The following is a 27,933-nucleotide window of genomic DNA, read 5'->3' as shown; positions in this document are numbered from 1 at the left end:
CTGTCTCTCTCTCTCTCTCTGTCTCTCTCTCTCTCTCTCTCTCTCTCTGTCTCTCTCTCTCTCTCTCTCTCTCTCTCTCTCTCTCTCTCTGTGTGTGTGGGTGTCTCTCTCTCACTCTCTGCTCTCTCCTGTTCAACCTGCTGGTATCACCAGAGGCAGCAGAGATGCAGAGAAAACACAGCGAAGCGGCTCTAACGTTGAACTCTACATGATACTGACCCGCAGTGTTTGATAATAGACTTTATCTACATCTCTGTTTTCAAAGTCCTGGATCTGTAGGGGGGGATGGTGTCGCCTCCTGAAGCCGGATAGACAGACGCAGAGGCCGGCGGCAGGGAGGGCTGGAGCTGGCTGGAGTTTAAAGCCAGGACTCCTGCGTGAATCTCGGCCTCCGTGCAGGATTTTATCTGGACCTATACCTGGGTTATCTTGGTGGCTTTTCAAAGGACCCTGCTGTTGATGTGAACTGTACGGGTTCTGGGTGTGCTCGGTCCTGAATGCCCCGGAGGCCCGGAGGAGCTGAGACTGCGGAGCCCCGGAGCAGGGCTCGGACACCGTGAAGTAGAGGAGGTAGGTCGGCTCTGAGAGGAGCAGCCCTCCGTGTGGGGGTGTGATGGGTCCATGTAAAGGCTTTAATGATCTATACCTTGATATAAAGACAGGAAGCAGTGTACAGGAACATGTAACTCACATTAGAGACTGTTTGTGTTGGAGGAGGCTGCTAGCTTACGGCTAGCTGTTAGCATTCCATTGTCACAGGCAGTTGGTCGAGCTAGCTAACAGGCTAGCTGTGTGTCAGCCGTTAAAGGGTCAAACTAATCAACTAACCCGACAAACCTCACACACTGAGTCGCGTTTCGGTCATAGTTACGTTGCTCGTTGAGTGGAAGTGTTTGTTAGTTTATTTAAAGCTGTTTTAACGTGGTGGGTTGTTGTCGTCTCGTTAGCATGCTAACAGGCTAACAGCGGAGGAGCTACAGGGAGCTGTTAGCCTGTTAGCATTAGCTGCTAACTGATTGCAACACTAAGAGGAATTTCAAAATGTCTCCTCCTCTCTCCTCTCTCCCTCTCTCTGTCATTTTGAGCTTTATCTCCTCCGCCTCACGGGGCTGAGAGCACGGCTCACCGGGGGCACGTGTCCCGGTGAGTTCAGGTGTGAACTTTACAAAGTAAACATTATTATTACACACACACACACACACATACACGCGCGTGTGTGTGAGAGAAACATGCACGCGACTCCAGGGAGGAGAGGAGGGTAGTTTAATGGAGACAGAAAGCAGTGAAGTTTTACTCTTTATAAACAGTTTATAACCTCTTTATTATCATTAATGTCTCAGTTATTGTTGCTTATTATCACAGATAAGGAGGGAAAATGTCGCCGATACTTTTATCCTCGCATCGTTGATACCGATATCGATACTGTCCTGTTATCACTGGAGAGAAGACCGGCTCTCTCTGTGTCTCTTATTATGACAATCTGTTTGTTGTAGAAACAGACATTAATCTTTCATCTACTTCACTTAGTGATGGGTACCTTTCAACTTTGAACCGATACGGTACCGATACCCGGTACCTGGGAATTGGTACCGGTACTCAACGGTACCAATTTTAGGTACTTTTGTGTTCATGTGGTAATAAATGTTAATTTCAAAAAATAAAATCTCAAATTTGTTTAATTTAACATATTTATGTAATTTAACATGAAATGAACAGAAACAGGATTATATAGGTGATTAGATATATTAGCTGACACGTACTCGTGGCGTCTAATTGCTCTTTCAGGAGTTTATCAATGAACACACATGAACGCCTACAGACGGGGAAGAGTCAGTTCTCCGTCTCTTTATAATAACAGACACACAACTTACATGTTGGGCATTCACGCACACAGGAACGGTTATAAACAGGGCAGGTAGTTAGAGCGAGAGGGTCAGTCTCAACCATAGACTGTATAAAATATAGAGTATGGAAAATCGCCTCCTCTTCCACTCCCTCACAGTCACAGGGATGCGTTCAGGTACTGAAACATGGTACCATTTGATTTTACGTGAGTCAGTACCGAATTCAGTACCCATTAGGGATGGGTACCTTTCACATTTGAACCAATACGGTACCAATACCCGGTACCTGGGAATTGGTACCGGTATTCAACGGTACCAATTTTCGGTACTTTTGTGTTTTTATGAAGTAATAAATATTAATAAAAAAAAATAATTCAAATTTATTTAATTTAACCTGAAATGAACAGAAACAGGATTATATAGGTGGTTAGATATATTAGCTGACATGTACTCGTGGCGTCTAATTGCTCTTTCAGGAGTTTATCAATGAACACACGTGAACGCCTGCAGACGGGGAAGAGTCAGTTCTCCGTCTTTTTATAATAACAGACACACAACTTACATGTTGGGCATTCACACACACAGGAACGGTTATAAACAGGGCAGGTAGTCAGAGCGAGAGGGTCAGTCTCAACCATAGACTGTATAAAATAAACTTAACCCTCCTGCAGCTCTGCCTCACAGTGAGTGCGCTCGCGAGATCAGAGAGCAGAGACGTCCACCCGATCAGTCTCTGACTTCATTACAGGGTGAAAGTATGGACAACCGCCTCCTCTTCCACTCCCTCACAGTCACAGGGATGCGTTCAGGTACCGAAACATGGTTGATTTTACGTCAGTCGGTTCTCGGTATTCACGGAATTCGGTCGGTACCTATAAAAGTACCGAATTCGGTACCCATCCCTAACTACATCGATAATAATTATAATGATAATACATTTTATTTAAAGTGCCTTTCTAAGCACTGGAGGACACTTTACAGAGAGGTTAAAAATACAATAAAAACAACACAATAAAAATAAATAAGGACAACAATCAAAGTAACACCAAGTTAAATGAAGCAGTGAAGTGAAACAGATGGGTTTTGATTTAAAGAGGGGAACTGAGTCAATGTTAGCGATGTCTGGTGGGAGTGAGTTCCAGAGTTGGGGAGCAGAGCGACTGGAAGCTCTGTTGTATGGATTTATATTCCTATGATCCGTCTACATCGATCTGTGCTCGGCAAGTTGGCCTTCCTGACGACATATATCGATCTAACATCGATATAAATCGATTGTATCGATACTGGGAAATAACACATTGGATTTAAGCCCGGCAGACTTTATATGGACGTGTTTATTTTACACTTTTAATGATAAAGATGTTCAACGTTACTCAATTCAGGCTGCCCGTCTGTGACGTCATCGCCACGCGCCAGCAGACAACAAAACAATGTCTGTTTCCAAAACCGCCCACTATACTAGCAGTACGTACTGATGTGGCCAAAATTCAGTAGTGATGGGTACAAGTACTCGAGTACTCGCCGTTGACCCCATTATTCAAATAGCATTTTGTTACTCTCGCACCTGGCAAGATAATCACACAGCGCTGCGGTGTGAAAAACAAAATGATGATATACACTACCAGTCAGAAGTTTGGAAACACCTTCTCATTCAAGGGTTTGTATTTATTTTAATTATTGTAAACACCGTAGATTAATACTGAAGACATCAAAACTATGAAAGAACATATATGGAATTATTTAATTTAAAAAGAAAAGTGTTAAACAAAGCAGAATATGTTTTATATTTTAGACTCTGTAAAGTAGCCCCCTTTTTCCTTCATGACAGCTTTGCACACTCTTGGTATTCTCTCAGTCTGCTTCATGAAGTGGTCTCCTGGAATGGTTTCTCTCAGTCTGCTTCATGAAGTGGTCTCCTGGAATGGTTTCTCTCAGTCTGCTTCATGAAGTGGTCTCCTGGAATGGTTTCTAATGAACATGAGTCTTGTCAAGAGTTCATTTGTAGAATGACTTTCCTTCTTAATGTGTTTGAGACCATCAGTTGTGTTGTTCAGAGGTAGGGTTAGCACACAATGGATAGTCCTATTTGACTCCTGTTGTAATCCAGATTATGGCAAAACCAGATTATTTCCTAGTTTTGATGTCTTCAGTATTAATCTACAATGTTGGAAATAATTAAAATAAATACAAACCATTGAATGAGAAGGTGGGTTCAAACTTTTGACTGGTAGTGTAAGTGGATGGCAAACAGGACTTGCACACCATGTCAAGACGTCCAAATAGTGAAGCTAATTGGAGTAGCATTAGCAAGGAGCTTCCTAAGGTGACCGAAGACAAGCTTTGTAGTTCAGGTGAGGCTACACCTGAGCAGTGAGTGCATCATTAGCCTGCAGGAGGGTGCATCTTACACCACGCTGCAGGCTTTAGGCGGTTGCTGCTTAATTTCTTATCTTTCTTGAACGCCTGAAGTCGTCCTTGCTTTTCAGAAACTTGTTTGACTAGAACAAGAAAAATACATCCTATTTGTCCTCCCATATTACATTATCTGCACTGCCTCCCTATGAAACTCTCAACTCAACTCATCTTTATTTATATAGCAGCTTTAATACCTTCAAGCATGCAGCTCAAAGTGCTTCACAAAAAATAACAGAAATAGGTAAAATGATCCAAGGCTAAAACAGGATAGAGGAAAGTAAAAATTAAATACAAAAAATCTAAATAATTCCCCCAAAATCTGTAAAATAAGACCAAATAAATATCAATAAAATAGAAATAAGTACAATAAAGTCAAATTACATAAATAGCATTAAAATAAGATGAAAAAACCTAAAATAAGATAGAAACTCTTAGTGCTTCAAAGGATGACGGTTCTTGAGATGCATCATTAAACTCTTAGTGTTATTTTGCATCACATGTGCTTTACAAAGCATTGCATATACCCATGTTGCAGATACTTCCATGCAGCAGACACGTTAAAGCTTGTTGTAAGCTGTCTTACATGCACCAAATGATTACGTCATCGTATCAGCTGTATATATCTGCAGAGATTTACATCTGTGGAGACCAAAAATTTACCTTTTCAAGATAATATCATGCATCTCTAATTACAAATATTTCAGTCGGTTAAGTTATAAGAACCTGTGGTGGTTACACACACGTCACGTTGCATCACGACTAAATCACCTCCCACACTTCCTCAAAGCCACAAAAAGGTTGAACGACCAAATCTCTTCCTGAAGGTCTTGGATGAGTCATGTTTCACCTGACGATAAGTGTCCTGACCTTTCCTCTGGTTCCTCCTGAGATCAGCCGTGCTCACCTGGACGTGTCTCTGAACGCTCCCCCCGGCTCTCTGAGTGTATTTCAGTCCTGAAGCTGTGAGGTGGTGTTGATAGTTTTAAACACAGATATTTGGTGATGTATTATCTTAAATGATTTAAGTTCAACAACATACTTCATAATAAATGCATGCAGTGTAAATGCATCATAATTCAACTTCTCTCCAAATTAAATTAACTTCCTCACATACTCCTTCAATCTTAACACAAATACAGCTGCAGAGTTGTATATATTTTAAAGGTGACATATCATCAATATATATTGGTCTAAGAGGTCCCCGAAACATGTCTTTAAAGTTTATGCTCAAAAAAACACTTTGAAATCAGATTTTGGTCTGCCTGAAAAATCCTCTTCTTCAGCCCTGCTCAGAACAGGCTGTTTTCCCTCTGACCACGCCCCCTCAGGAAGTGGGTGTGGCCTCGGCTCTCCGGCACGTTGATCTAATGTTTACATGTTGGCTGAATATACACGGCTGCTCACAGACCCGCGTTACTTCAACCCTCTGAATCTGATCCAGAATCTGATCCTGACGGAGAGGCGCCTGCAGCAGGACCTTTCTGAACCATTGGTCACAGATTTAGTGTTTCTTGTTGTTTTATTTGTCAGTATGTCGACGTGTGTCTTGGTACACAGCTACTAACATGTAGCTATGTGGCTATGCTAACTAGCGCTAGCACTTTTCCATGAAAACTAAAAATCATCCACTAGATCTTCAAATCTGCAGACGTGGGGAGTAAAACCGACCTTTGTGTTTATTAAGACAGCCTACAACTAGCATGCCTCCCTCCTAAGCTCCTTGTTAGCACACATGTGCAGGGAATGAAAAACGGAGGAGGGGTTGAGTTGTATTTTATACAGTCTATGGGCTGAACAAGCCCCGAGCTCTGACTTCCTGTTACGGACCGGATGGCCTTGTGACGTATGAAAAACACTGAAAACTGATACGGCTCGTTTCACACACATTTACAGAAAGGTGGAGAAATCAGAACAGGGGCAGAATGGATTCTTTTCATTTTCAGGGGGTTTGTAGACAGGGACACATATTTCAGGTAGAGAACCATTAAAAAGTTGATTTAGCATGATATGTCACCTTCAATATCAGAAAAGTACGATAGTCAAATCACTTAAAAAAATCATTTCAGAAACTGTGAAGAACAGTTTTAGTATTAATATCCTAAAAGAAAAGCTTATTTTCTTATTCAAACATTTTTCAGTCACAGAGTAACCCAAGAAAAGGACAGACTAATGTCCAGCACAGCTTTATATTACCCGGTGTTTCATCTTTAAATGTTTATTTATGAAATATCTTTGTGTTTTTAGAAATAAACTTAAGACTTTCCTTTTTAATGTTGCTTTTAATTGTGAGCCATTTATTTTTAGCCCAAGACTTAGTCATTATACTCAATATTTATAATTAATTAATTAATCTTATTTATCTTTTCATTTTTTGTATTCATCTTTTTTTTTAAAACCTCTTTTGTACTTATTTTATAATTTTTTTTATTGAACAGAGTTTTTTAGAACTTTTTTGACATCATTTGACAGTCATGTTGAACACTTGTAATTAACAGTGTCATATAACAATAAGGCAAAAAAATCCTTTAATAATAATAAAATAAAAATCAATAAAAACATTTATAAAAATATTGAATAAAACAAACAAAAACTTAATGATAATACATATTATTGTCAGTACTATTATGATTACAACAATATAAATACACATATATACACGTACACAAAGGAATACACAATTTTATTTTATTTTTAAATATTTTATTTATTATTGCGTCTTTTATTATTTTACCATTTCTGTTGTTTTCTGTCTCTGCTTTGTGAAAAGTGCTTTATAAATAAAGTTGGCTTGATTCATAGATTTAAAACAGAAGAAACTCACATTTAGATTTTTAGTTTAAAACATGGAGGATTTTTCATCCACTGTCAGAGTCAGGATTTGTTGCCTGTGAAGTTGTATCCTCCTTGTATTTGCACATACAAGGAGTGTTTTTGGTGCAACACAGTTAATAAAGGAAGAAGTGGAAAAATGTTAAACAGCGATACGAAACAATGCTCAATATATTTAATATATGTAGAGTTTTTTTGTTGTAAAAATTCAACATGATTTAGTCAAAAAGGAACAAATGAGTCGTTTCTGTAAAAGCAGCTTGGAGGAAATAGTTTGTGTCCAGACGAGAAAAACCAGCTCAGAGTATTTCCTCTCCCTCCGTGTTTCCGTCTCACGGGGGACGCCGTCACAAAGTCCATTCACAAATCAGCCAATTAAAGTTGACCTTTATCAGCGGAGCGACACGCCCAGACAGTGAGTCCATGTGTGCTTTTGTTTTCAGTCGTTCTGACTCTTCAGGAGAACGACACAAACCTCTATCCTTCACATGAAGACGTGTTAAAAGTTAGAGTTCAGCATTTCCAATATGGCCCCCGGATGACATCACAGATTCTACGTCCATTAGTGTACAGGATATGGTTTCATATACGTTTCAGAGCTGCTGATGTAAAATCACCCTGCGGTGTGTAAACTGGTTTATTTGTGTCTCAGGTTTCAGTCAGAGGAAATCCAAACATCAGTGTGATGATGCGTTCAATGACACATTGACATGCAGGAAAGTTGAATCATGGAGCGCAGTGAGTCACAGACTGCTGCTGTTATCAGACTGAGTGATAAATACATTCATTAAGGTAATGGGTTATTTAAAGTCTGTTATCTGGTCTGTCAGGAGATAGTGTGATGATGCTGAGTCCTCTTCATTCAGTGTGTTTGTTTTTTCACTTGGTCCCCCTGGACACCAACTAAAGCGACAAACAAGTTCACACAAGAAATGGTTTCAGATTTACGGCTGAAGAAGAGGTAGGCCCTGCTGTTGTCTGGATTACGGGACAGGATAGAAAAGAGCTCCTCCATTTTTGTACCACACATAGACTGTATAAAATATGGACGTAATATCCGTGACGTCACCCGTCTGTTTCTGAAGAGCTGTTTTGAAGCCAATCGGCAGCGGCAGCCATATTGCTTCTGTGGAGCCAGTGTGACGTAAAGAGGCGGGCTTTGAGCCTCCTAGCCAACAGCTGCAGTGTTCCTGCAGTCAGCTGAGCCTCTCATTGGAAGACTAGTAATCTCAATATCTTCGAAATTGCCGAATTAGAAAAAAATTCACCCCCCTCACAGAGAGAGGACATCGAGAAATGAACTATTCAGACTACACTCGTCTTTTGTACCAGGCTGTAAACATGTTTATTAATGCTGTAAAAATCGCCTTTTTCCCATTCATGTGTATGTGTCTTCCAGTACTTCCAGAGCCAGCCTCAAGCAGATCCTCGATGAACTGCAGCTTTTAACACTTCCGCATTGACTCATGTTTTTAGACCGGAGGTTGCTGCTTGGTACCACAGTGTCAACAGGCAGAAGTGCCAGGACTCCTTCCAGGGCATTGATTTTAAATGACATGTGATGAGGTCCTCGCTGGCGTCACTGTTGCTGTTGAGTCTTGACCAAGCTGCAACCTCCGTCCGCGAGAATTGAAGCAAATGCAGAAGTGTTAAAAACTGCAGTTTATTGAGCATCCACTAGAGGCTGACTGCAGAAACACCAGAAACCACATACACACCCATTCAAAGAAGCCGATCTTTACAGCAGAAATAAACACGTTTACAGCCTGGTTCAAAAAAACAGTTTAGGTCTGAAGAGCTCATTTCTCGATCAGGGGTGAATTTTTCATAAATCTGTATTTTTGAAGATCTTAAACTTACCAGTTTTGCCCAAATAAGGGCGTAGCTGACTTGATTGACTGGTGGGAACACTGCAGATGTCGGCAAGGAGGCTTAAACCCCGCTTCTTTACGTCTAGCTTGACAGACGTTAGGTTGAGTTCAGCATTTCCAATATGGCACCCGCCGACGATCGGCTTCAGAAACAGAATCGTTGTCTCTTTCCTCAGCCGTCCTGTTCATGTAAAGGAGAAGATAAAAAGGATCCACTAACCAGCACTTAAATCTGGTTTCTCAGATGAACTGTCCCAGCCTGTCCCCCCTCAGAGGCCGACCCCTCGGTCTGACTGACTCCTCTGTTTGTGAGTCAGCTGATCTGCAGAAGCTTCTTCATGCTTCGTTAGTGAGAGGTTGTAAAACAGAAACAGATCCAGACTGAACACACGTGCTTCCTCCTCTCTGTCTCTGTGTTTTTATTGAATCATAGCCTCTAGGGGCGTAACCGAACACTCAACCCACAATCCGATTCCAATCCCGATCTTTGTACAGAAATGGAAAGGGAACAATTCCCAAATGAAAGTATTAAATATTAAAACAAATAAGGTCAATCTCTTTAAATTAGGGATGTACATTTCAAGTATTTTCCATGATCGGTCTTTGGACCATCTGTATGTGGTCTTAAGTCAGACTCAGATCAGATCCAGACCGGAGAGACTTTGACGCCAGTCTTGAGCGTCACATTCCTGCGCTGGTAGAACAGGCAGGAGCGGGAGTCCCTCGCCTTCAGGGGAAACCTAGAAGACAGCTGATAGAGGAAGTTCCTGCTCCGCTCTGAGATTCTCCAGCTCCCTGCTCTGCTGATCAATGTCAACATGAAACCGTAAACCACACTTGTATCCGTGACCGTCGTGTTTACTTCGTCAACACCGTGCAGTGTCGGTTCAGGACAGTGACCAGTTCACACAGGGATCTGATACAGGACACATTTAGGAAGAGACGTGAGCTAGAGATGTCCCAATACCTGAGTTTTGAATTCAGGAGCACAAAAAATGGTTTGATTTGATGATTTAGATTTTCAACCTACACACTGTGCCTGCCATGAAAAGTCAGTGTGACACTCCCACGCCTGACAAAGTGTCACTATCAATCAATCAATCAGACTTTATTTATAAAGCGCTTTTCATACAATGACATTGTAACACAAAGTGCAGTACAAGAAAAACAATAATAATAATGAATTAAGAAAAAGATCCCAGCCCTGACCTAGGGCTGTCAAAAAAGCTCCAAAATGACGTTCCAATATTCGCTCTAAAAAAAACCAGAGGTTCGAACCATTTGAATATCTATATTTGCGCATTATAACAGGTGGACAAACTGATATATGGAGGAGACATAACTACTTGTATATGTATTTTTATTTAAGATATAACATGCCTACAACATACCTACACATTACAAAACAAGTAAATGACCTAATGGTCTATACTGAAACACTTTGAAGACCGGAGACCTCTCACTCGCCCCCCTCCCCTCTCTGTGTGTAATGCTCTGAGTGAGTGCTGAACAAGACTTGTGTGAGCAATTAAAGGTCCTGACTCTTGTCCCTAATACAGGCAGGCTTCATTCAGTGATTGAAGCAAATATTATTAACATTAATTGAAGTTAAAAATGAAAAAGTAGTCCACTTACATTCTTGGCGCTTGTATAAAAAAACAGAGAGGAAAAACTGCATTTTATCCCAGGGTCACTGATTGTTGGGCTCTTTTAGTCCACTGTCAATGTAGGGTCTTAGGCCGGACAGGTTATTTGCCAAAAACACAAGACAGTCCACATGTGAAGAGGCCAGTCCACATGTGAAGAGGACAGTCCACATGTGAAGAGGCCAGTCCACATGTGAAGAGGACAGTCCACATGTGAAGAGGCCAGTCCACATGTGAAGAGGACAGTCCACATGTGAAGAGGAGAGTCCACATGTGAAGAGGACAGTCCACATGTGAAGAGGACAGTCCACATGTGAAGAGGAGAGTCCACATGTGAAGAGGACAGTCCACATGTGAAGAGGACAGTCCACATGTGAAGAGGACAGTCCACATGTGAAGAGAACAGTCCACATGTGAAGAGGACAGTCCACATGTGAAGAGGACAGTCCACATGTGAAGAGGACAGTCCACATGTGAAGAGGAGAGTCCACATGTGAAGAGGACAGTCCACATGTGAAGAGGACAGTCCACATGTGAAGAAGACAGTCCACATGTGAAGAAGACAGTCCACATGTGAAGAGGACAGTCCACATGTAAAGAGGACAGTCCACATGTGAAGAGGACAGTCCACATGTGAAGAGGCCAGTCCACATGTGAAGAGAACAGTCCACATGTGAAGAGGACAGTCCACATGTGAAGAGGACAGTCCACATGTGAAGAGGACAGTCCACATGTGAAGAGGACAGTCCACATGTGAAGAGGACAGTCCACATGTGAAGAGGACAGTCCGAATGTGAAAAGGACAGTCCACATGTGAAGAGGACAGTCCACATGTGAAGAGGACAGTCCACACGTGAAGAGGACAGTCCACACGTGAAGAGGACAGTCCACATGTGAAGAGGCCAGTCCACATGTGAAGAGGACAGTCCACATGTGAAGAGGACATGCATGTGTGACTCCTGTGACCTGTCCCTGACCCGTCATGCAGTGCGCCCACTCGCAAAGCAGCCGCTGATGTGTTTTTTCCACAGTCGAATATTCATTTTCACAATCGAATCTCCGTTTTTTTTAAATATTTGAATATATTCGAATTTAGAATATTCGTTGAGAGCCCCAGCCCCGACCCCAAACCCCCCCCCCCCCACAATCCTAAAGCTAACAACACAATATGCAACAATAGTAATAAAAACAATAAAATAAATAAATAAAAAATCTAAATAATTTGCTGAACGAACTTTAGGAAACGCTCTCATGATATCTTAATGAGGAAACACTGGAGGTAAAATAAGATGTTAAAACTCAAAACAGGAAATTAAAATCACCAAAGTAAAATACATTTCTAAGATAATAAAAGGCTAAAATATTAAACCTTTAAAAGAAAATAAGAGGTGAGACTTAAAATAAATAAATTAGTAAATAAATAAAGTAGAATGAAAGTGACTACATTTGAAATAGATAATAAATAAATAGATAAAACTGTTCAGAATAAAAATAAAACTTAGTTAAAAGCGAGACTAAAAAGGAAAAAGGTCGGTCTTGAGTTTGCCTTTAAAAATATTTAGCACTGAAAGGAGAAATAAGTCAGATATTGTGAGTAATAATCCGTTGAATCGATTTTAATCCTCCCTTATTTGTATCGATTTTTTACTGTCTTGCAATATATCCTTACATCCTTACCCGTGAATGAGGAGGGGTGCGGCGCAATTCAACCAGATCCGTTTCTGGTTTGTCTCCGATCCGTCACATCACCGGATCTGATAGGCTTCAATTCTAGTCAATGTGTTAACTTCCACTGGATCCACTCCGTTGTATCCCGGCTGTGTTTCTGATCTGGCAGGTCGGAGCCCTCTGGATCAGATCCACAAGACTTCTATTTTTGTAGTAGTATGATGCTCATGGAAACTAATGTTTTTGCCTCATTGTTAACAAGCAGAAGTAAAATCTAACTGAACTCTTTTCTGTGGATTGATTGTGGATGACGTGTTTGAAGCTAGATCTTAAGCACACTGGTCTGAGTGTGCCGGTACTTTATGTTGGGGATAAATTAGCTGCCTGTGTGTCTAATAAACCGACCATGTGACATCATGTCAGAAACAAGTGTGATATAAACTCTTCACATGGAAGCTAATCCACATCCTGTCTGTCTCTCTCTGCAGGAGTTTGTCTTTCTGATTGGACCATCCCATCATGAACCCTCTCAACCAAATGAAGGCTGGACTGAACAACAACCCACACGGGTAACTACACCTTAAAGTGATGTCACTCTGATGTCTAAAACCCAGGAGTACTGGTCTACATCAGTACCATCAGAGGGCAATCTTAAATACCAGGTTCATCTTTTTCTTGACTTCCAACCACACACACTCTCTGATTCTGATCTATGTGTGTGTGTGTCTGCAGCGATGGCTCCTACCCCTACGACCCCTCCAGCTGGCAGCAGCAGACCAATCAGCCCACAGGATCCCTCTCCGTTGTGACCACCGTCTGGGGAGTGACCAATCCCTCGGCCAGCCAGGTATGACATCATGAGCCTGTTAGTCGTTTCTACGTGACCATCAGAGATTATTTTATGGATGATGTGAATTGTGTGTGTGTCTGTGTCTGTCAGGGTCTTGGTGGAGGTGTGATGGGACCAGGTGCAAACCAAGGAGGAGGGCCTATGATGCAGGGCCCCGGGGGTCCAGGCATGGCTGGAGGACCCGGAGGCTACATGGGCCAGCAGGGCTACGGAGAGCCCAGCAAAGGCTACATGAACCAGGGCATGTACGGACGGCCGAGTGGGGGCTATGCCGGAGGACCAGGCGGGTACACGGGGAGGTGAGTGTGTGTTTGGATTGATTTATGAATCTCTACAGGCGGTTCTGGTCTGTGTTCAACCTGTGACTGAGGGCGGAGCAGAGACACACACTAGTCCATCCATTCTTTTTTGTTTCAATTATCCGGGGTCGGGTCACAGGGGTAGCAGTCCAAGCAAATTGACCCAGACATCCCTCTCCCCAGCAACACTTTCCAGAATCCCGAGGCAATCCCAGACCAGGTGGGATATATAATCCCTCCATCAAGTTCTGGGTCTTCCCCGGGGGCCTTCTCCTATTTGGTCGTGCCCTGAACACCTCTAAAGGGAGGTCAGCCTTGTCATATGCCGGAACCACCTCAGCTGACTCCTTTCAACATGAAGGAGCAGCGGCTCTACTCCGAGCTCCCTCCTGTTGCCTGAGCTCCTGACCCTCTCTCTAAGACTGAGTCCAGACCCCCTTCAGAGGAAACTCATTTCAGGGGCTTGTATCCAAGATCTTATTCTTTCAGTCATGACCCACATCTCGTGATCAGAGGTGAGGGTTTGAACGTAGACCGACTCGCAAATTGAAAGCTTTGCCTTCCGGCTCAGCTCCCTCTTCACCACAAGGGTCCAGTACAACGTCCGCAAAACTGCTGACACTGCACCAATCCGCCTGTCGATCTCACGCTCTATTTTACCCCCACTGGCAAACAAGACCCTGAGTTACTTAGACTCCCCCACTTGGGGCAAAGACTCCCCCCCCCCACACCGACAGAGACAGGAGTACAGTCGTGCGTCTTCAAAATCCAGCACCTGCATGTACAGAGATGTGGAGGTGTTGACACGTTTTTACTTCCTGTTTTGAAGAGACAGACTACAGAAACGTTTCCATAAAGTCAAAGCAGTCGGACTTTATTTACCTCAAAGTTCAAAACGTAAACTTTCTCTGTGTGAAATAAACAGACGTGAAACTAGAATCTACAAATACAGAAAAGTCTGAAAAACAAACTCTCCTCTGTCCTCAGCTACCCGTCGAACCCCGGAGGCTCCAGAGGATCAGCTGACTTCACTCAAGCTGCCGCCGCCGCCGCTGTGGCCGCCGCTGCTGCCACGGCAACGGCCACCGCCACAGCAACCGTCGCTGCCATCCAGGAGAAGCAAAACCAGGAAATGAATTACGGACAGGTGAGGGGGGGAAGAGGAGGTCACAGGTGATGCTGCTGCTCTGAGGGGTGAGGTAGTGCTCCCTCTGCTGGAGACCTCGGGCGTCATCATAATGTGTGTGTGTGTGTGTGTGTGTGTGTGCGTGTGTCAGATGGGTGGTTCAGCCTATAATAACCAGTTCATGGCTCACTCCGGCCCCCGCGGACCCCCTGGCATGGCACCTGGAGGAATGGGACCTGGGCCTGGACCTAACAGAGGCCCTCCTTCGATGGGCCCCATGTACGGACCTGGTGGTGGCCCCCAAAGGGTCGCCCAGCATCCAAACTATGGCCCTGGACCACAACAGGGCCATCTGAGGCCTCCTCAGGGACTCAAACGGCCCTACAGCTCTGAAGTGAGTCGACTGGATCCACTCGTTAGAACCTTTCATAAACCTTTTTCAAAAGTTGTTTTTGTTTGAGTGAAGTCAGAATAAGTCTCTCTGAGGTTAAATTAAAATAATGAATCATGTTTATGTGCTGAGACCTAATGTTTTTTAAGTTTTTTTCAGTAACACAAGCTTAGTAAAGTCTTCATTAAAGAGGAATTAAAAACGTCTCTTTGGTCCTCAGTCTTACCCGGGGATGCCTCAGCAGTACGGCGTCCCGGTCGGCTCTTCTGTGAATGTGATGCCTGGTTCTGGTGGTGGTTCGATGCCAGGCTCAGGGGGTGGTGGTCACGGTGGTCCCGGCCCTTACGCTGGCCCCGGCATGCAGTACCACCCAGGTGAGACATCGTGGCCTCAGGATGATCATGGAGGATCCTTTTTGACATACATTAATGTTTGTGTGTGTTTGTTTGATGCCAGTTTTTAGAGAATGGACTAAAAGTTTGTGTTTCTGTCTGCAGGTCCTGGTGGTCCAGGCTCCGCCCCTCAGCGCTCTGGCGCCTCCCCCTCCTACCAGACTCACAAGATGCCCCTACAACAATACCCCCCGTCTGGACCCCCCAACTCTCAGTATTACAAGGTGAGGAGCGTTAACCAGACCTGTTCACACGCAGCATGAGGACTCCCTGTCACCAAACATTGATCTGATTCTTGATGTGTTTTTGCTGCAGGACCAGTTCAATGGTCAGGGTGGAGGTTTGAACGCTCTGACAGCAGGGGGCGCCGGCGGTGTTTATAACTCCTTCAACCAACCCTCTGGGGTAAGACGAGTTCTGTGTGTGTGTGTGTGTGTGAGACTCATATTTCACATCATGTAAGGTCTTATGGTGCATTTTAAATGATTAAACAGGTAAACACTGAAGGATTGAGGAGTTAGGGATTATTCTTGAGGGTGAGGAAGACATCGGAGTAGATAGAATATAAGGCAGAGGCAGGGGATACCTGAAATGACCAAAACTTAGCCGACCAATCACAGGGCTTGTTATGTTTTTGAGGAGGTGCACTTCAGGCTAACCAGGCTGAACTGTACAATAATGTTGGATTCATTTTACACTCTCTCTCTCTCTCTCTCTCTCTCTCTCTCTCTCTCTGTCTCTCTCTGTCTCTCTCTCTCTCTCTCTCTCCTTCAGCCGGGTCGAGGGTTACCAGGTTACCCTTCCTCTCCTGTTCCTGGAAACCCGACCCCTCCCATCACCCCCAGCAGCTCCATGGCCCCGCCCTACATGTCGCCGGGCAACACTGACGTCAAGCCGTCGCCTGCTTCCTTCCTTCCCGACATTAAACCCAACATGGCCGGTCTGCCGCCTCCTCCTCCCACAGGTACGCACACGCACACACACACACACACACTCACACACAGGAGGTCTAGTTGTACATTTTGAAAATAAAACATGGGATTAACGCAGATTATCACAAAATGATCAGATTATCAGAGCTATAATCTCAAAATAATTTTAGAAAGCGGAATGATATCAGGGAAATAATCTGATTATTTTCAGTGTGTCATCATCAGATTGATCTGATATCAAACATCGACACAATCTCTAATTTTAGCATGAAAATGAGATTATAATATGTACAATTAAAAGATTTTTATCATTTGAAAGGTAGATTAGAATAAGTGACTATTATTGAATATTTAACATAATCTGAAATAAAATATTTGGATTAGTTGAACAATCAGATTATGTGTGAAGAATTTTATCATACATGCAAAATAAACAGATTATTATATATTGATAATTTTAACAGTAAAAGTGAGATTAACAGGTTATTATGTGTTATACTTATAATAATGTTAATAATGATAATTATCTTATAATAAAGTAGAAATATTCAGAGGAATTAACAGATTATTAATTGTGCTTCTATAATCAGATTATCTTCTGTAGAATTACATTTCAGTGAGTGGAATAAAAAAGGTTTATCAGTAAAGTTTACAGATTTCTTTAAATAAAATCTGATGAATACATTTTTGTATTTTTTATTAATAATCAGAATATTTCTGAAATTTAAATCAGATTATTGTCAATGAAATCTTAAAAATAACTGTTGAAATAATCAGATTATTTTTTGTTTCAATAACCAGATTATATAAATTATATAAACAGATTATAATTGAGTGAACCTGCAGTATCCTGCTGTTTATGAATGAAAGATGAATTTTCATCTCTGTAAAATATTCAGATTATGATTGGTAATTTCATCAGATTATGTTAATTTAAATAAATTTTGGCTGAAAAGTTATGGGATTTGAGTGAGCCAGATATTTTAGAAATTGTAATAACTAAAATATATTTTTTAAAAATAGTGGTTAAATGTTGAGATTATTGTTTGTTAGATTATCATGTCAGATTTGAGTGATGTAAATACTCTGTTTATTTTCTGTAAATGTTCAGGTTTATTGAAGAATTTGACATTAATCAACTACATTTTCCAATTCAGTAAGTCGGGTCCGCTGTGAGGTCCCAGGAGGTGTGTCAGTGTCTGACTGTATGGACTTCCCGCCGACAGGTAACCCCAGCGACGACCTGCGGCTGACCTTCCCGGTGCGTGACGGCGTTGTTTTGGAGCCGTTCAGATTAGAGCACAACCTCGCGGTTAGCAACCACGTCTTCCAGCTGAGAGACTCGGTCTACAAAACGCTCATCATGAGGTAAAGGACTCACACTCCTTCCTCTCTCACTCTCCTGTACCTGTCTCACACCTGTCTCTTTAAGGTTTGATAATCGTTCATGTGTGTGTGTCTCAGGCCGGACCTGGAGCTCCAGTTCAAGTGTTACCACCACGAGGACCGACAGATGAACACCAACTGGCCTGCCTCCGTTCAGGTCTGTCCTCCATCCTCTCCTTTTTCTGCTCACGTCTGTTCTTATCGATTACTTTTCCTGTTTTTATTTACCTTTCTCCTTCTCCCTTTCCCTCCTCCTCCTCCTCCTCCTCCTCCAGGTCAGCGTGAACGCCACTCCTCTCACCATCGAGCGAGGCGACAACAAAACTTCCCATAAGCCTTTGTACCTGAAGCAAGTGTGTCAGCCGGGCAGGAACACGATCCAGATCACCGTCACTGCCTGCTGCTGCGTAAGAACTCAACTTATTTTACACACACATGAAGACAAACTTCCTGTTCTGTTCTTTTATTCACCTCTCTCTCTCTCTCTCCCTCTCTCTCTCTCTCTCTCTCTCTCTCTCTCTCTCTCTCTGTCTGCAGTCTCACCTGTTTGTGCTCCAGCTGGTTCACCGTCCGTCGGTGCGCTCGGTGCTGCAGGGGCTGATGAAGAAGAGGCTGCTGCCTGCAGAGCATTGTGTCACTAAGAGTAAGTAACCCGTGTGTAAGACTCATGAAGTCAAACCTGTTCAATCATGCATCATGTCTAATCACCGATCGAAATTTAGGACAGAATAAAAGAAGAATCTCCTCCTCTAGTTTCCTACCCTCACCCTCTTTATGAACGTTTGTATAAACATCAGGGGATGCTCTCAGGTGTAACACAGGTGTCAGGGTTGGTCTAATCAGGAGAATATCTTCTTAAAGAAACAGTGTTCATCACAGACACCAGCTGAGCAGAGAGAGGAGTCCAGAGATGGATGTAAAGAATGAGGGAGATTGCACAACAGAATTTTTTTTCTGCAGCAAACATGATTAATTCAACTTTTTTCTTATAAGTGTTCACCCTAGGCTCGAATAAAGTCTTATGCAAGTTTAATCTTTTACCAAATAACTGAACTGGACACCCCTTCAAAATAAAAGCCTTGTGTGAAAACAAAAGGAGTCACTAAACTGAAAATTAGCATCATGCGTTTGATTTGAAAAGCATCATTTTGACATAAATATAGCTGATACACAACCAATATACTGCAGACCTCATTGCATCATGTTCTGTGTGCTTTGGTCAAGATTTGCTTGTGGCCTGTAGAAAAATTGCTTCCTGCCAGCACACACCCAAGGGTTCAGTTAACTGTGGGAGACCAAGCAAGATTGTATTTATATATTTATACTTTTTTTGATTTATGAATGTTCTTGTATCTATTTCTTTGTTAATATTTTTAATATTTATTTATATTTTTATTTATTTATATTTTTATTTATTTATATTGGTATATGTATTTATTTTTATTAATTTATGAATTTTCTTGTATTTATTTATTTATTTAATATTTTTTGAATTTATTTATATTTTATATTTATATTCTTGTATTTATTTATTTGTTAATATTTTTATATTTTTTTTTATTTTTTTCTATTTCTATTATGTATTCATTTTTATTTATTTATATTTTAATATTATTCAAAAAAAATAAAAAAATAAATATTTACTTATATTTTTACATTTATTCTTTTTATTTAAGTTTTTATTTTTAAAATCTATTTATTTATTTATTTAAAATATCTTGAAAGACAAATTAAAAAACTTGATAAAGATATAAAACACACACATTAGATCTAACTGCACTGAAGCAAACTGGACCACTTGGTGAAAACATGCGTCTGTGTGAAGTTTAGAAATGATCTGATGTCAGAACTCGTCCACAGTTCATCTTCACCAGGGGCGGATCAGCATCTTTGACCTTCATTCTTTATTAAACCGTCTTGATATTTATGTTCTGGACTTCCTGTTTGTTTCAGTTAAGAGGAACTTCAGCAGCGGCTCCATCCCCGGGACCCCTGGGTTAAACGGAGAGGACGGCGTGGAGCAGACCGCCATCAGAGTCTCGTTAAAATGTCCCATCACGTTCCGCCGCATCCAGCTGCCCGCCAGAGGTCACGACTGCAGACACATACAGGTCAGAGCCACGGCCCCGTGTTCCTTTAACTCTCAGCTTCTAAAAACTTTGATAAAGGGAAACATTCATCATCTCTCTCTTTCTTCGCTCTGCAGTGTTTCGATCTGGAGTCGTACCTGCAGCTGAACTGTGAGAGAGGAACGTGGAGATGTCCTGTGTGCAAGTACGTCACACTCACAGTGTTCACAAACATCTACACACATCCTCACTCCTCTATAACCTGTGTGTGTGTTTCTTTGTGTGTGTAGTAAAACAGCTCTGCTGGAGGGTCTGGAGGTGGATCAGTACATGCTGGGGATCCTCATCTACGTTCAGAAGTAAGAACGCTCACGTCTGCTGTGATTTAACGAGAGCTGAGAGGTCTTTAAAACTTGATCCTTAACCTCCTCTCTCCTCTCTCCTCTCTTCTCTCTCCTCTCTCCTCCGCCTCCTCAGCTCGGAGTACGAGGAGATCACCATCGACCCGGTGTGCAGCTGGAAGCCGGTCCCCGTGAAGCCGGACATCCACATAAAGGAGGAGTCGGACGGTCCCGTGTTGAAGCGCTGCCGGACACTCAGCCCGAGTCACATGGTCCTGCCCAGCGTAATGGAGATGATTGCATCCCTAGGCCCCTCCTCCTCCTCCCTCGCCGCCGCCTCTGCTGCCTCCGCCTCCTCCCCGATGCCCTACTCCTCCCTGTCTGGAGGGGGCAGCAATAACAGCAGTAACACACCAGACTACCCTGGACCAGGTACGCAGGAGCTCAGGTTTATGATGTAGTTTTATGTAGATGGAAAGTCTGCAGTACGTTAATGCAGCTAACAGAGGACAACTGACAAACATGAGGGTGGAGGTGATCTCTGGATGTAAACAGGAGTCTCTCCAGAGTCTGCCTCAGAGCGTAGACTTTATCCATGAAGGATGGACCTGCTGGTTCTTGAGTTTGGATTGCTGTTTCAAAGTTTGAAGCCAGAAGTGAGCACATTTAGAGGAGGAGGTCGAACTGAAAAGAAACAAGGAACTTGCAAACAGCAGACTACAGGCTGTCTTCCCAACACCAGGACCTGTCTGCCTTTTTCTCCTCAAAGAAAAAGCAGACAGCACTCCTGACCTCCATGCACAGACCCCCACAGAGGACTTTATGTACGACAGACACTCAACAACCTAACAAGCCAGATGTAGTGAGCACAGACACATTTACCTGCAAGAAAGTGTCAAAATATTACTGAAATTAAACTAGAAATTCCCACACCAAAAAAATGCACAGACTAATTGAACGGTCAATTAACCGCACAGGAAGCTGGATTATTTTTCTGATATCTGCATTGAATAATCTCTAAATTTAACCTTTATTTAACCAGGCTGCTCCCATTGAGATCAAAGATCTCTTCTCCAAGGAAGACTTTGCCAAGACAGTCGTCAGCAAACAAAACCACAAGTTCCAGACATAGACACACCTCAATACCATCCGTAGATATTCAACACTGTCAGATATATACATTGTGTCGTGAAGGAAAATTGAAGTGGTTTATGAATGAACATTTAATAGCTGTCATCTTACAGTGCACGGGTTGGGGCCTGGTTGTTGTGCGTTACGACCGCCAGATATTGGTGGCTGTAGGAAACTGCAGAGAGTTCTGTGAGTATCTCTCCCAGAGCTAAAGTGCAAACCTAGCCAGGTCAACCTAGCATACCACAATACAACAACACACAGAGAGCAAGGCACCTAGCAGAAGAAGAGAGGGTGCTCCAACACTCATTGAATAGTGACTATCCAATACGGTTTCTGCTTGAAATGCCCATCCCAAGGCACAAAGTAACTAAGATAGGCTAACTTTAAGGCGTGGTACAATTAAAACAGGAGAGTTTTACAGAGTCACCTTTTCTGTAAAAGCGTCATGAGAGTATAATCTACTCATGGAGACCCTCACTGTTTTTGTACCAGCCTGTAATCTTGTTTAACTCTGCTGTAAAGTCGAGCTTTTTAAAGTGGAGTCCAATTGGGAGTGACTCACTTTTGTAGTGAGCCTCTAGTGGACACTCAGGGAACTGCAGTTTTTTGAAACTTGAACATTTTGGGAGGAAGGAAGTCAAAGATCTATGAAGGAGTGATGGATAAGAGGGGAAGAAGGGGTTTGGTTTTGGCTTCACTTGTGGGTCGTCATGTCATCCATCATTTGAACAGTCACAGTATCTGAAGTCACCTGATGTGTTATTGATCGTTGTGCGTCTCCTCCTCAGCTCCGTCCTATCCAAGTCAGTCTGCTGGTTTCTCAGACTTCAGCGGTCCTGGGACTCCGGGGGTCGGGGGGGACTTCTCCTCCCCCGGTCCGCCCCCCCTCTCCTACCAGTCCGAGCTCTCTAGTGCCCTCCTCACCCCTGAGAAACCTCCTCCTCACCCGCTGGCTGGACAGGTGCGTTAAAGACATGATCATCATTTAAGAGATGAAGCTTTCACCTCCTCCTTCCTTCACTCCTTTCCTTCCTTTACTCCTTTTTCCTTCCCTTCTCTCCTTGTTTCTTCCTATTCCTTTCCTACCTCTTACCTTCCATCCTTCCTTTTTTCTGCCTGTCTCTTTGTTCTTCCTCCATTTTGGACTTTTCATCTCTCCTTTCTTCTATCCTTTCATCCTCTCTTCTCTTTTCATTGCCAGCCTGTCTCCTTTTCTCTTCTCGCTTTAATGTCTCCTCTCCTGCCTTCCATCTTTCCTTTCTTCCTCTTTACGTCTTACCTTCCTTTCTTTCTGTCTCCCTAATTCTTTCCCTCTCCCCACCCTCTTACCTCTTCCTTTAATCCCTTGTTCCCCTCTTATTCTTGCCATGGCTGTCTTTCATCTTCTCCCCTCCTTCCTTCCATCCTTCTTTCCTCTGATCTCTCCCTTCTTGTACTTTTTTCCCTCTCTCCTTTTCCCCTCTTCCTTCTATCCTGTCTGTCTCCTCTCCCTTTACTTCTGTCCTTCGCCTCTTCCCTTCCTCTTGTCTCCCCTCCTTCCTTACATCATCTCCTGCTCTCCCTCCTCCCAACTTTCTGCTCCTTCCTTCTCGTCTCCTCTTTCCCTCCCTTATCTCCTTGTTTCTTGCTATTCCTTACCTTCCATCCTAACATCCTTCTTTTTTTGCCCGTCCTTTCTTTCTTCCTCCATTACATCAAATGTTCCACTCCTCCTTCCTTCCTTGTTTCTTTCCTCTCCACCCTCCTCCCTCCTTCCTCCCTTCTATCTTCTCAACCTCTACTTTCCTCTTACCTCACCTTCCTTTTTCCTCTCCTTTCTTACTCTTATCTTGAGTTCATCCATCCATCCTTTAATCCTTCTATTCTCTCTCTTCTTCTTGCCTTGTTTCCTCTGATCCCTCTTCTCCTTACTTTTCCCTACCTTGTACTTTTTCCCTCTCTCCTTTTTTTCTATTCCTTCTATCCTCTCAATGTCTTCTTTTCCTTTCTGTCTATTCTTCCTCTCCTTCTTCTCATCTCCCCTCCTTCCTTACACCCTCTCTTGCTCTCACGCCTCCTTTAATATATCCTCTCTCTCGTCCTCTCATCTTTCAGATGGGCCGTCTGGACTCCTCTTCCCATGGTGCACCTCTCTCACAGCAGCAGTCGCAGGCCCTCCACAACTCCCAACTGGGGGGCGGCAACCCAATGATGCAGCGCGGCAACCCGAATCCCCGTCTACAAGGGGACGGCTCCTTTGGTCTCGGGGGTCCTTCGGATGTTCCGGAACCTTCTCTGGATGTGAGTGTTGAACAGGCAAAATATATTTGACATTAACAACCCTGTTTGCACTCAAATATTTAGATTCAGACTGATAAGAGAACACCTCCAAATGTGTTCCTGCCAATCACAGCTTTATCTGATTTGAAATTTCAAAATAAATGTACATGCAAAATTTTCAAAGGATTTTATTTTGAAATTCCAAATCAGACATAGCTGTGATTGGCAGGAACACATTTTGAGGTGTTCTCTTATCAGTCTAAACCAAGCGGCATCCTCCGGTCTCAAGATATGAAGCCCATGCAGAAGTGTTATAAACTGCAGTTCATGGAGCGTCCACTAGAGGCTGACTGCAGAAACACAGGAAACCACATACACACCCATTCAAAGAAGACGATCTTTACAGCAGAAATAAACATGTTTACAGCCTGGTTCAAAAAACAGATGCAGTCTGGATAGCTCATTTCTCTATCGGCACACACTGTACGGGATGAATTTATTTATAAATCGTTATTTTTGAAGATTTTAAACTTATGAGTTTTGACCAAATAAGGGCATAGCTGACTTTATTGAAAGGCGGGAACACTGTAGCTGTTAGTGAAAATGCCAAAGGCCCGCCTCTTTACCTCACACTAGCTCGACAAGTTTGGTTGAGTTCAGCATTTCCAATATGGCACCCGCCGACGATCGGCTTCAAAACACAATCAGGAACATACGGGTGACGTCACGGATAAAACTCGTAATCTTAATATCTGCGAAACTGAAAAAAAGTGTGTGCTGATAGAGAAAGGAGCTATCCAGACTACACTCGTTTTTTGAACCAGGCTGTAAACGTGTTTATTTCTGCTGTAAAGATCGTCTTCTTTGAATGGGTGTGTATGTGGTTTCTGGTGCTTCTACAGCCAGCCTCTAGTGGACACTCGAGGAACTGCAGTTTTTAACACAATTTGAAGAGACTTGCACTAACCTCTCCATCAGTCGCTTGTTGTCTTGAATTGAAAAGGCTTTTAACAAAGCAGCAAAGTGGATGCTTTCGTCTTAGAGCGCCATCTACTGGGTCAAATGAGTAACAATAAGATACCTCTACCTGCTTTTTATACAGCTTTATACAGCTCAGTCTTTAGAAGACAGAAAGGTATTAAAGAGAGCGTCTCATACACTGAATGTTAGGATATTTATACACAGGATTAACGGGGCTAATTTTCACAAACAGTCTGTAGAATGAAATGCAGTAAAACACAGAACAGATGGAACGTTCTTTAAGGTTCTTTAAGGTTCTTTAAGGTTCTTTAAAGATGAAATGACTGACACACATCTTCTTCCTCTGCAGCTGCTTCCCGAGTTGACCAACCCTGACGAGTTGCTGTCGTACCTGGGACCTCCAGACCTCCCGAACAACAACAACGATGACCTGCTATCGCTGTTTGAGAACAACTGAATACACACACACACACACACACACACTGACGCACACACACACACACTGACGCACACACACCTACAGAATGAGACTTTACTGTAACATATGAACTCTTCTCTTCTCCTCGCGGGTCGGCGTTGGACGGAGCAGACGATCAGAAGGAAACTTTTCAAACTCTTGATGTGTGACTATGAACTTGATGGTATTTTGTTTTTTATCCTCTGAAACTGTATTTTGATGCTTCATCCTTCATTCCCTGTCCACAAAATATTTAAAGAGACCACCATGCTGCTTTCTTTAAACACACACACACACACACACACACACACACACACACACACACACACACAGACACAGACACAGACACACACACACACACACACACACACACACACTCACACACACAGTCACCGCTGAGCCTCTCCACATCACGCGTCAGATTTTACGAGGAGATTCAGACAGCTTTCATACCGAAGTGGAGAGATGAACCGAGGGGCTCAGCAGTGACTGAGTTTGTATTTAAAGAGCCATGTGGTCTTCAAGAAGCTGAATATTTCTGCTCCGTGAGTTTTAAATGTGTTGGTATAAAGTATAGAAGGAGAGCTCTAAAGGAGCGAAGGTGACGAGGAAGAACTGTGGAGTCTGAAGGAGTGGAGAGACCACGTTTACACTCGGCCACAGCGAGGAGCTTTAACTGTGAGAGTCGTCTGAAAATCATGTTTCTTCTTCTGTGGTAATATTTTTAGCAGAACAAAAGAGAGACAGAATGAACGAAGAGAGAGTGATGAGGTTTCTTTAATCTCACGCTTCAATCGCAGAGAAACACGACACGTCCGGTGTGTCCGAGTGTTTGAGAGTCAGAGTTTCACTTCAACTCCAACACCTCCTGGATTAACCCGGTCGGTTAATCCACACAGATTAATGACTCACTCTGTGGATGAATGATTGATTCTTTTATAACCAGCAGGAGAGCGTTTGCAAACTCTCTGACACAAAGCAGCCAGAGGTGACAGGAGTTAGAGATCGACCAGAGAAATAACAACCATCATGAAAAAGAGACGACCTGCTGCCGGACCGTCTCGTGGTTTTGACTCTTACTTGAGTCATGATGATCCGGTTTAAAGGTGTGTCATGTTTCCATCTGCTGGAAACGTCTCACTCAAGCAAAGTTCAGATGAAAGTACGGTGGCTGGGAAGTGCAACGCAAATTTACGAAATCAGAAACCCTTTTAAAGAGACGGAACACTTCTACAAGTCCTGGAACAAATTTACAAACAGCAGACTCTGACGTAAAAGGAATGTACCAAATACAGGAAGTGATCGAGTGATAATCCCTATTTTTCGAATTTTTGAGGGGCTTTTATTTTGAAAGGACACAAACTGTGATTGGCAGGACAAACACCGCCAAAACAAACCACTCGCTTCCAGATCACTTCCTGTATTCGGTACAGAATCTGTAACTGAAAGATTTTCAAAATAAAAGACGTCTGCGATATGAAAACGTGGAACAGCCAGGGAATTAATATATATGTGACACTACCAAAACATTTAGGAGTAGACCAGAAACTGTATAAATAATGAATGTATCTGTGATGTCACCCATCTGTTCATGAGTGCTGTTTTGAACCAGGCGGCAGTGGCAGCCATATTCGAAATGCTGAACTCAACCAGTCAAAGTGTGACGTAAAGAGGCGGAGTTTGAGCCTCCTAGCCAACAGCTATGTGTTCCCGCCTGTAAGTCAGTCATGTCCTTATTTGGGAAAAACTCCTAATCTTAATATCTTCTGATCCGTCGCTTTATAAAAAAAATCACTCACGTAAACATGTTTATTTCTGCTGTAAAGATCGTCTTCTTTGAATGGGTGTGTATGTGGTTTCCTGTGTTTCTGCAGCCAGCCTCTAGTGGACACTCATGGAACTGCAGTTTATAACACTTCTGCATGGGCTTCATATTTTGAGACCGGAGGATGCCGCTTGGTTTAGACTGATAAGAGAACACCTCAAAATGTGTTCCTGCCGATCACAGCTATGTCTGATTTGGAATTTCAAAATAAAATCCTTTGAAAATTTTGCATGTACATTTATTTTGAAATTTCAAATCAGATAAAGCTGTGATTGGCAGGAACACATTTGGAGGTGTTCTCTTATCAGTCTGAATCAAAATATTTGGGTGCAAACAGGGTTGTTAATGTCAAATATATTTTAATTCCTGGATTGTTGCACATTTTCATATTACAGACGTCTTTTATTTTGAAATAAGTTGACTCATTCCTTTTCCAGTAGAGTCTACTGTTTGTTAATTTGTTTCAGGACTGGTAAAAATGTTCCTTTTAGTAAATTTACATTGCACTTCCCAGCCACGGTAAAAAAGAGCAGCGTTCAAATATTAAAGATGAAGTGTTGAAGAAAGAAAGGATAAAAGAAAGAGAGAGAAGATGAACTCTGCACGTTGTGTTTCTCTTGGCCTGTGGCTGAGTGTAAATCATCAGGCGTGTGATGTGTATCGGGGCCAAAGGTGACGGCGTGTGGTCGGCATGGTCTCTCCTGCAGTCGAGTCTTTAAGGAAGGATTTGATGGAGGACTCTTTGAGGCAGCGCTGAGACCAAGAGAGGGAATGAATGACAGAATGTGAGTTCCTGCCTCAAACTGTCGTCCTGAGATCACAGAGCTCTACGAGAAGTTTGTATATGTAATAATAACTGATGGTTCATCTTCATCCTCCTCCTCCTCCTCCTCCTCAGTCTTCTGTATGTTGTAAAGTGAGTCGAGTCCAGACAGTCGTGGTGTCTCCGTGTCCCAGTGAGTCCGCCAGCTGCTGGAGCAAATAAAACTGTACATGATCACACTGTATGATTCAGTAATGATGCTAATAACAACAACAATAATATTAATAATTATAATAATAATAACCTTTGTAATTTAATAAACACACACTGGAAAGACACACAGAGGGGGAGTGTGCTGCTTCTGAAGTGTGAGTCGATGTGATTTTTCTGTATTCTATGACCCTTCAGAGATTCAAACTGGGAGCAGTCCCTTTCATTCATAAAGTCACATCCAA

General features: G+C 42.7%; 1 protein-coding gene across 2 annotated transcripts; it reads left to right on the top strand.

The window, feature by feature from the left end:
* Nucleotides 1–27,816, top strand: LOC117818732 (zinc finger MIZ domain-containing protein 2-like). Of its 2 annotated transcripts, none has more exons than XM_034691746.1 (21): nucleotides 1–570; nucleotides 12,762–12,842; nucleotides 13,006–13,120; nucleotides 13,214–13,422; nucleotides 14,410–14,569; nucleotides 14,700–14,942; nucleotides 15,160–15,313; nucleotides 15,437–15,555; nucleotides 15,647–15,736; nucleotides 16,106–16,295; nucleotides 17,421–17,631; nucleotides 17,728–17,806; nucleotides 17,925–18,056; nucleotides 18,187–18,292; nucleotides 19,603–19,760; nucleotides 19,856–19,923; nucleotides 20,009–20,077; nucleotides 20,196–20,491; nucleotides 21,982–22,154; nucleotides 23,288–23,473; nucleotides 24,783–27,816. In XM_034691746.1, exons 2-21 carry the CDS (start codon nucleotides 12,793–12,795, stop codon nucleotides 24,888–24,890), a joined length of 2,916 nt encoding a protein of 971 aa, XP_034547637.1. In that variant the 5' UTR covers nucleotides 1–570; nucleotides 12,762–12,792; the 3' UTR covers nucleotides 24,891–27,816. The 2 variants fall into 2 exon arrangements, with proteins under 2 accessions (XP_034547637.1, XP_034547638.1); XM_034691747.1 differs by having other exon boundaries at nucleotides 109–570; nucleotides 17,490–17,631; nucleotides 24,783–25,649.
* The last annotated feature ends 117 nt before the right edge of the window (nucleotides 27,817–27,933 follow it).

The sequence above is a fragment of the Notolabrus celidotus genome, chromosome 9 (genome assembly GCF_009762535.1).
Source record: "Notolabrus celidotus isolate fNotCel1 chromosome 9, fNotCel1.pri, whole genome shotgun sequence".
In the NCBI taxonomy this organism is placed as follows: Eukaryota; Metazoa; Chordata; class Actinopteri; order Labriformes; family Labridae; genus Notolabrus; species Notolabrus celidotus.
This window is presented reverse-complemented; position numbering and strand designations above follow the sequence as displayed.

What these genes read in the sequence shown, in the direction of transcription:
- LOC117818732 (XM_034691746.1), top strand. Translation starts at nt 12,793, where the DNA reads ATGAACCCTCTCAACCAAATGAAGGCTGGACTGAACAACAACCCACAC. An exon ending in CCAGGCGGGTACACGGGGAG is followed by an intron (nt 13,423 to 14,409) that starts GTGAGTGTGTGT and finishes CTCTGTCCTCAG; the next exon opens with CTACCCGTCGAACCCCGGAG. An exon ending in CCTTCAACCAACCCTCTGGG is followed by an intron (nt 15,737 to 16,105) that starts GTAAGACGAGTT and finishes TCTCTCCTTCAG; the next exon opens with CCGGGTCGAGGGTTACCAGG.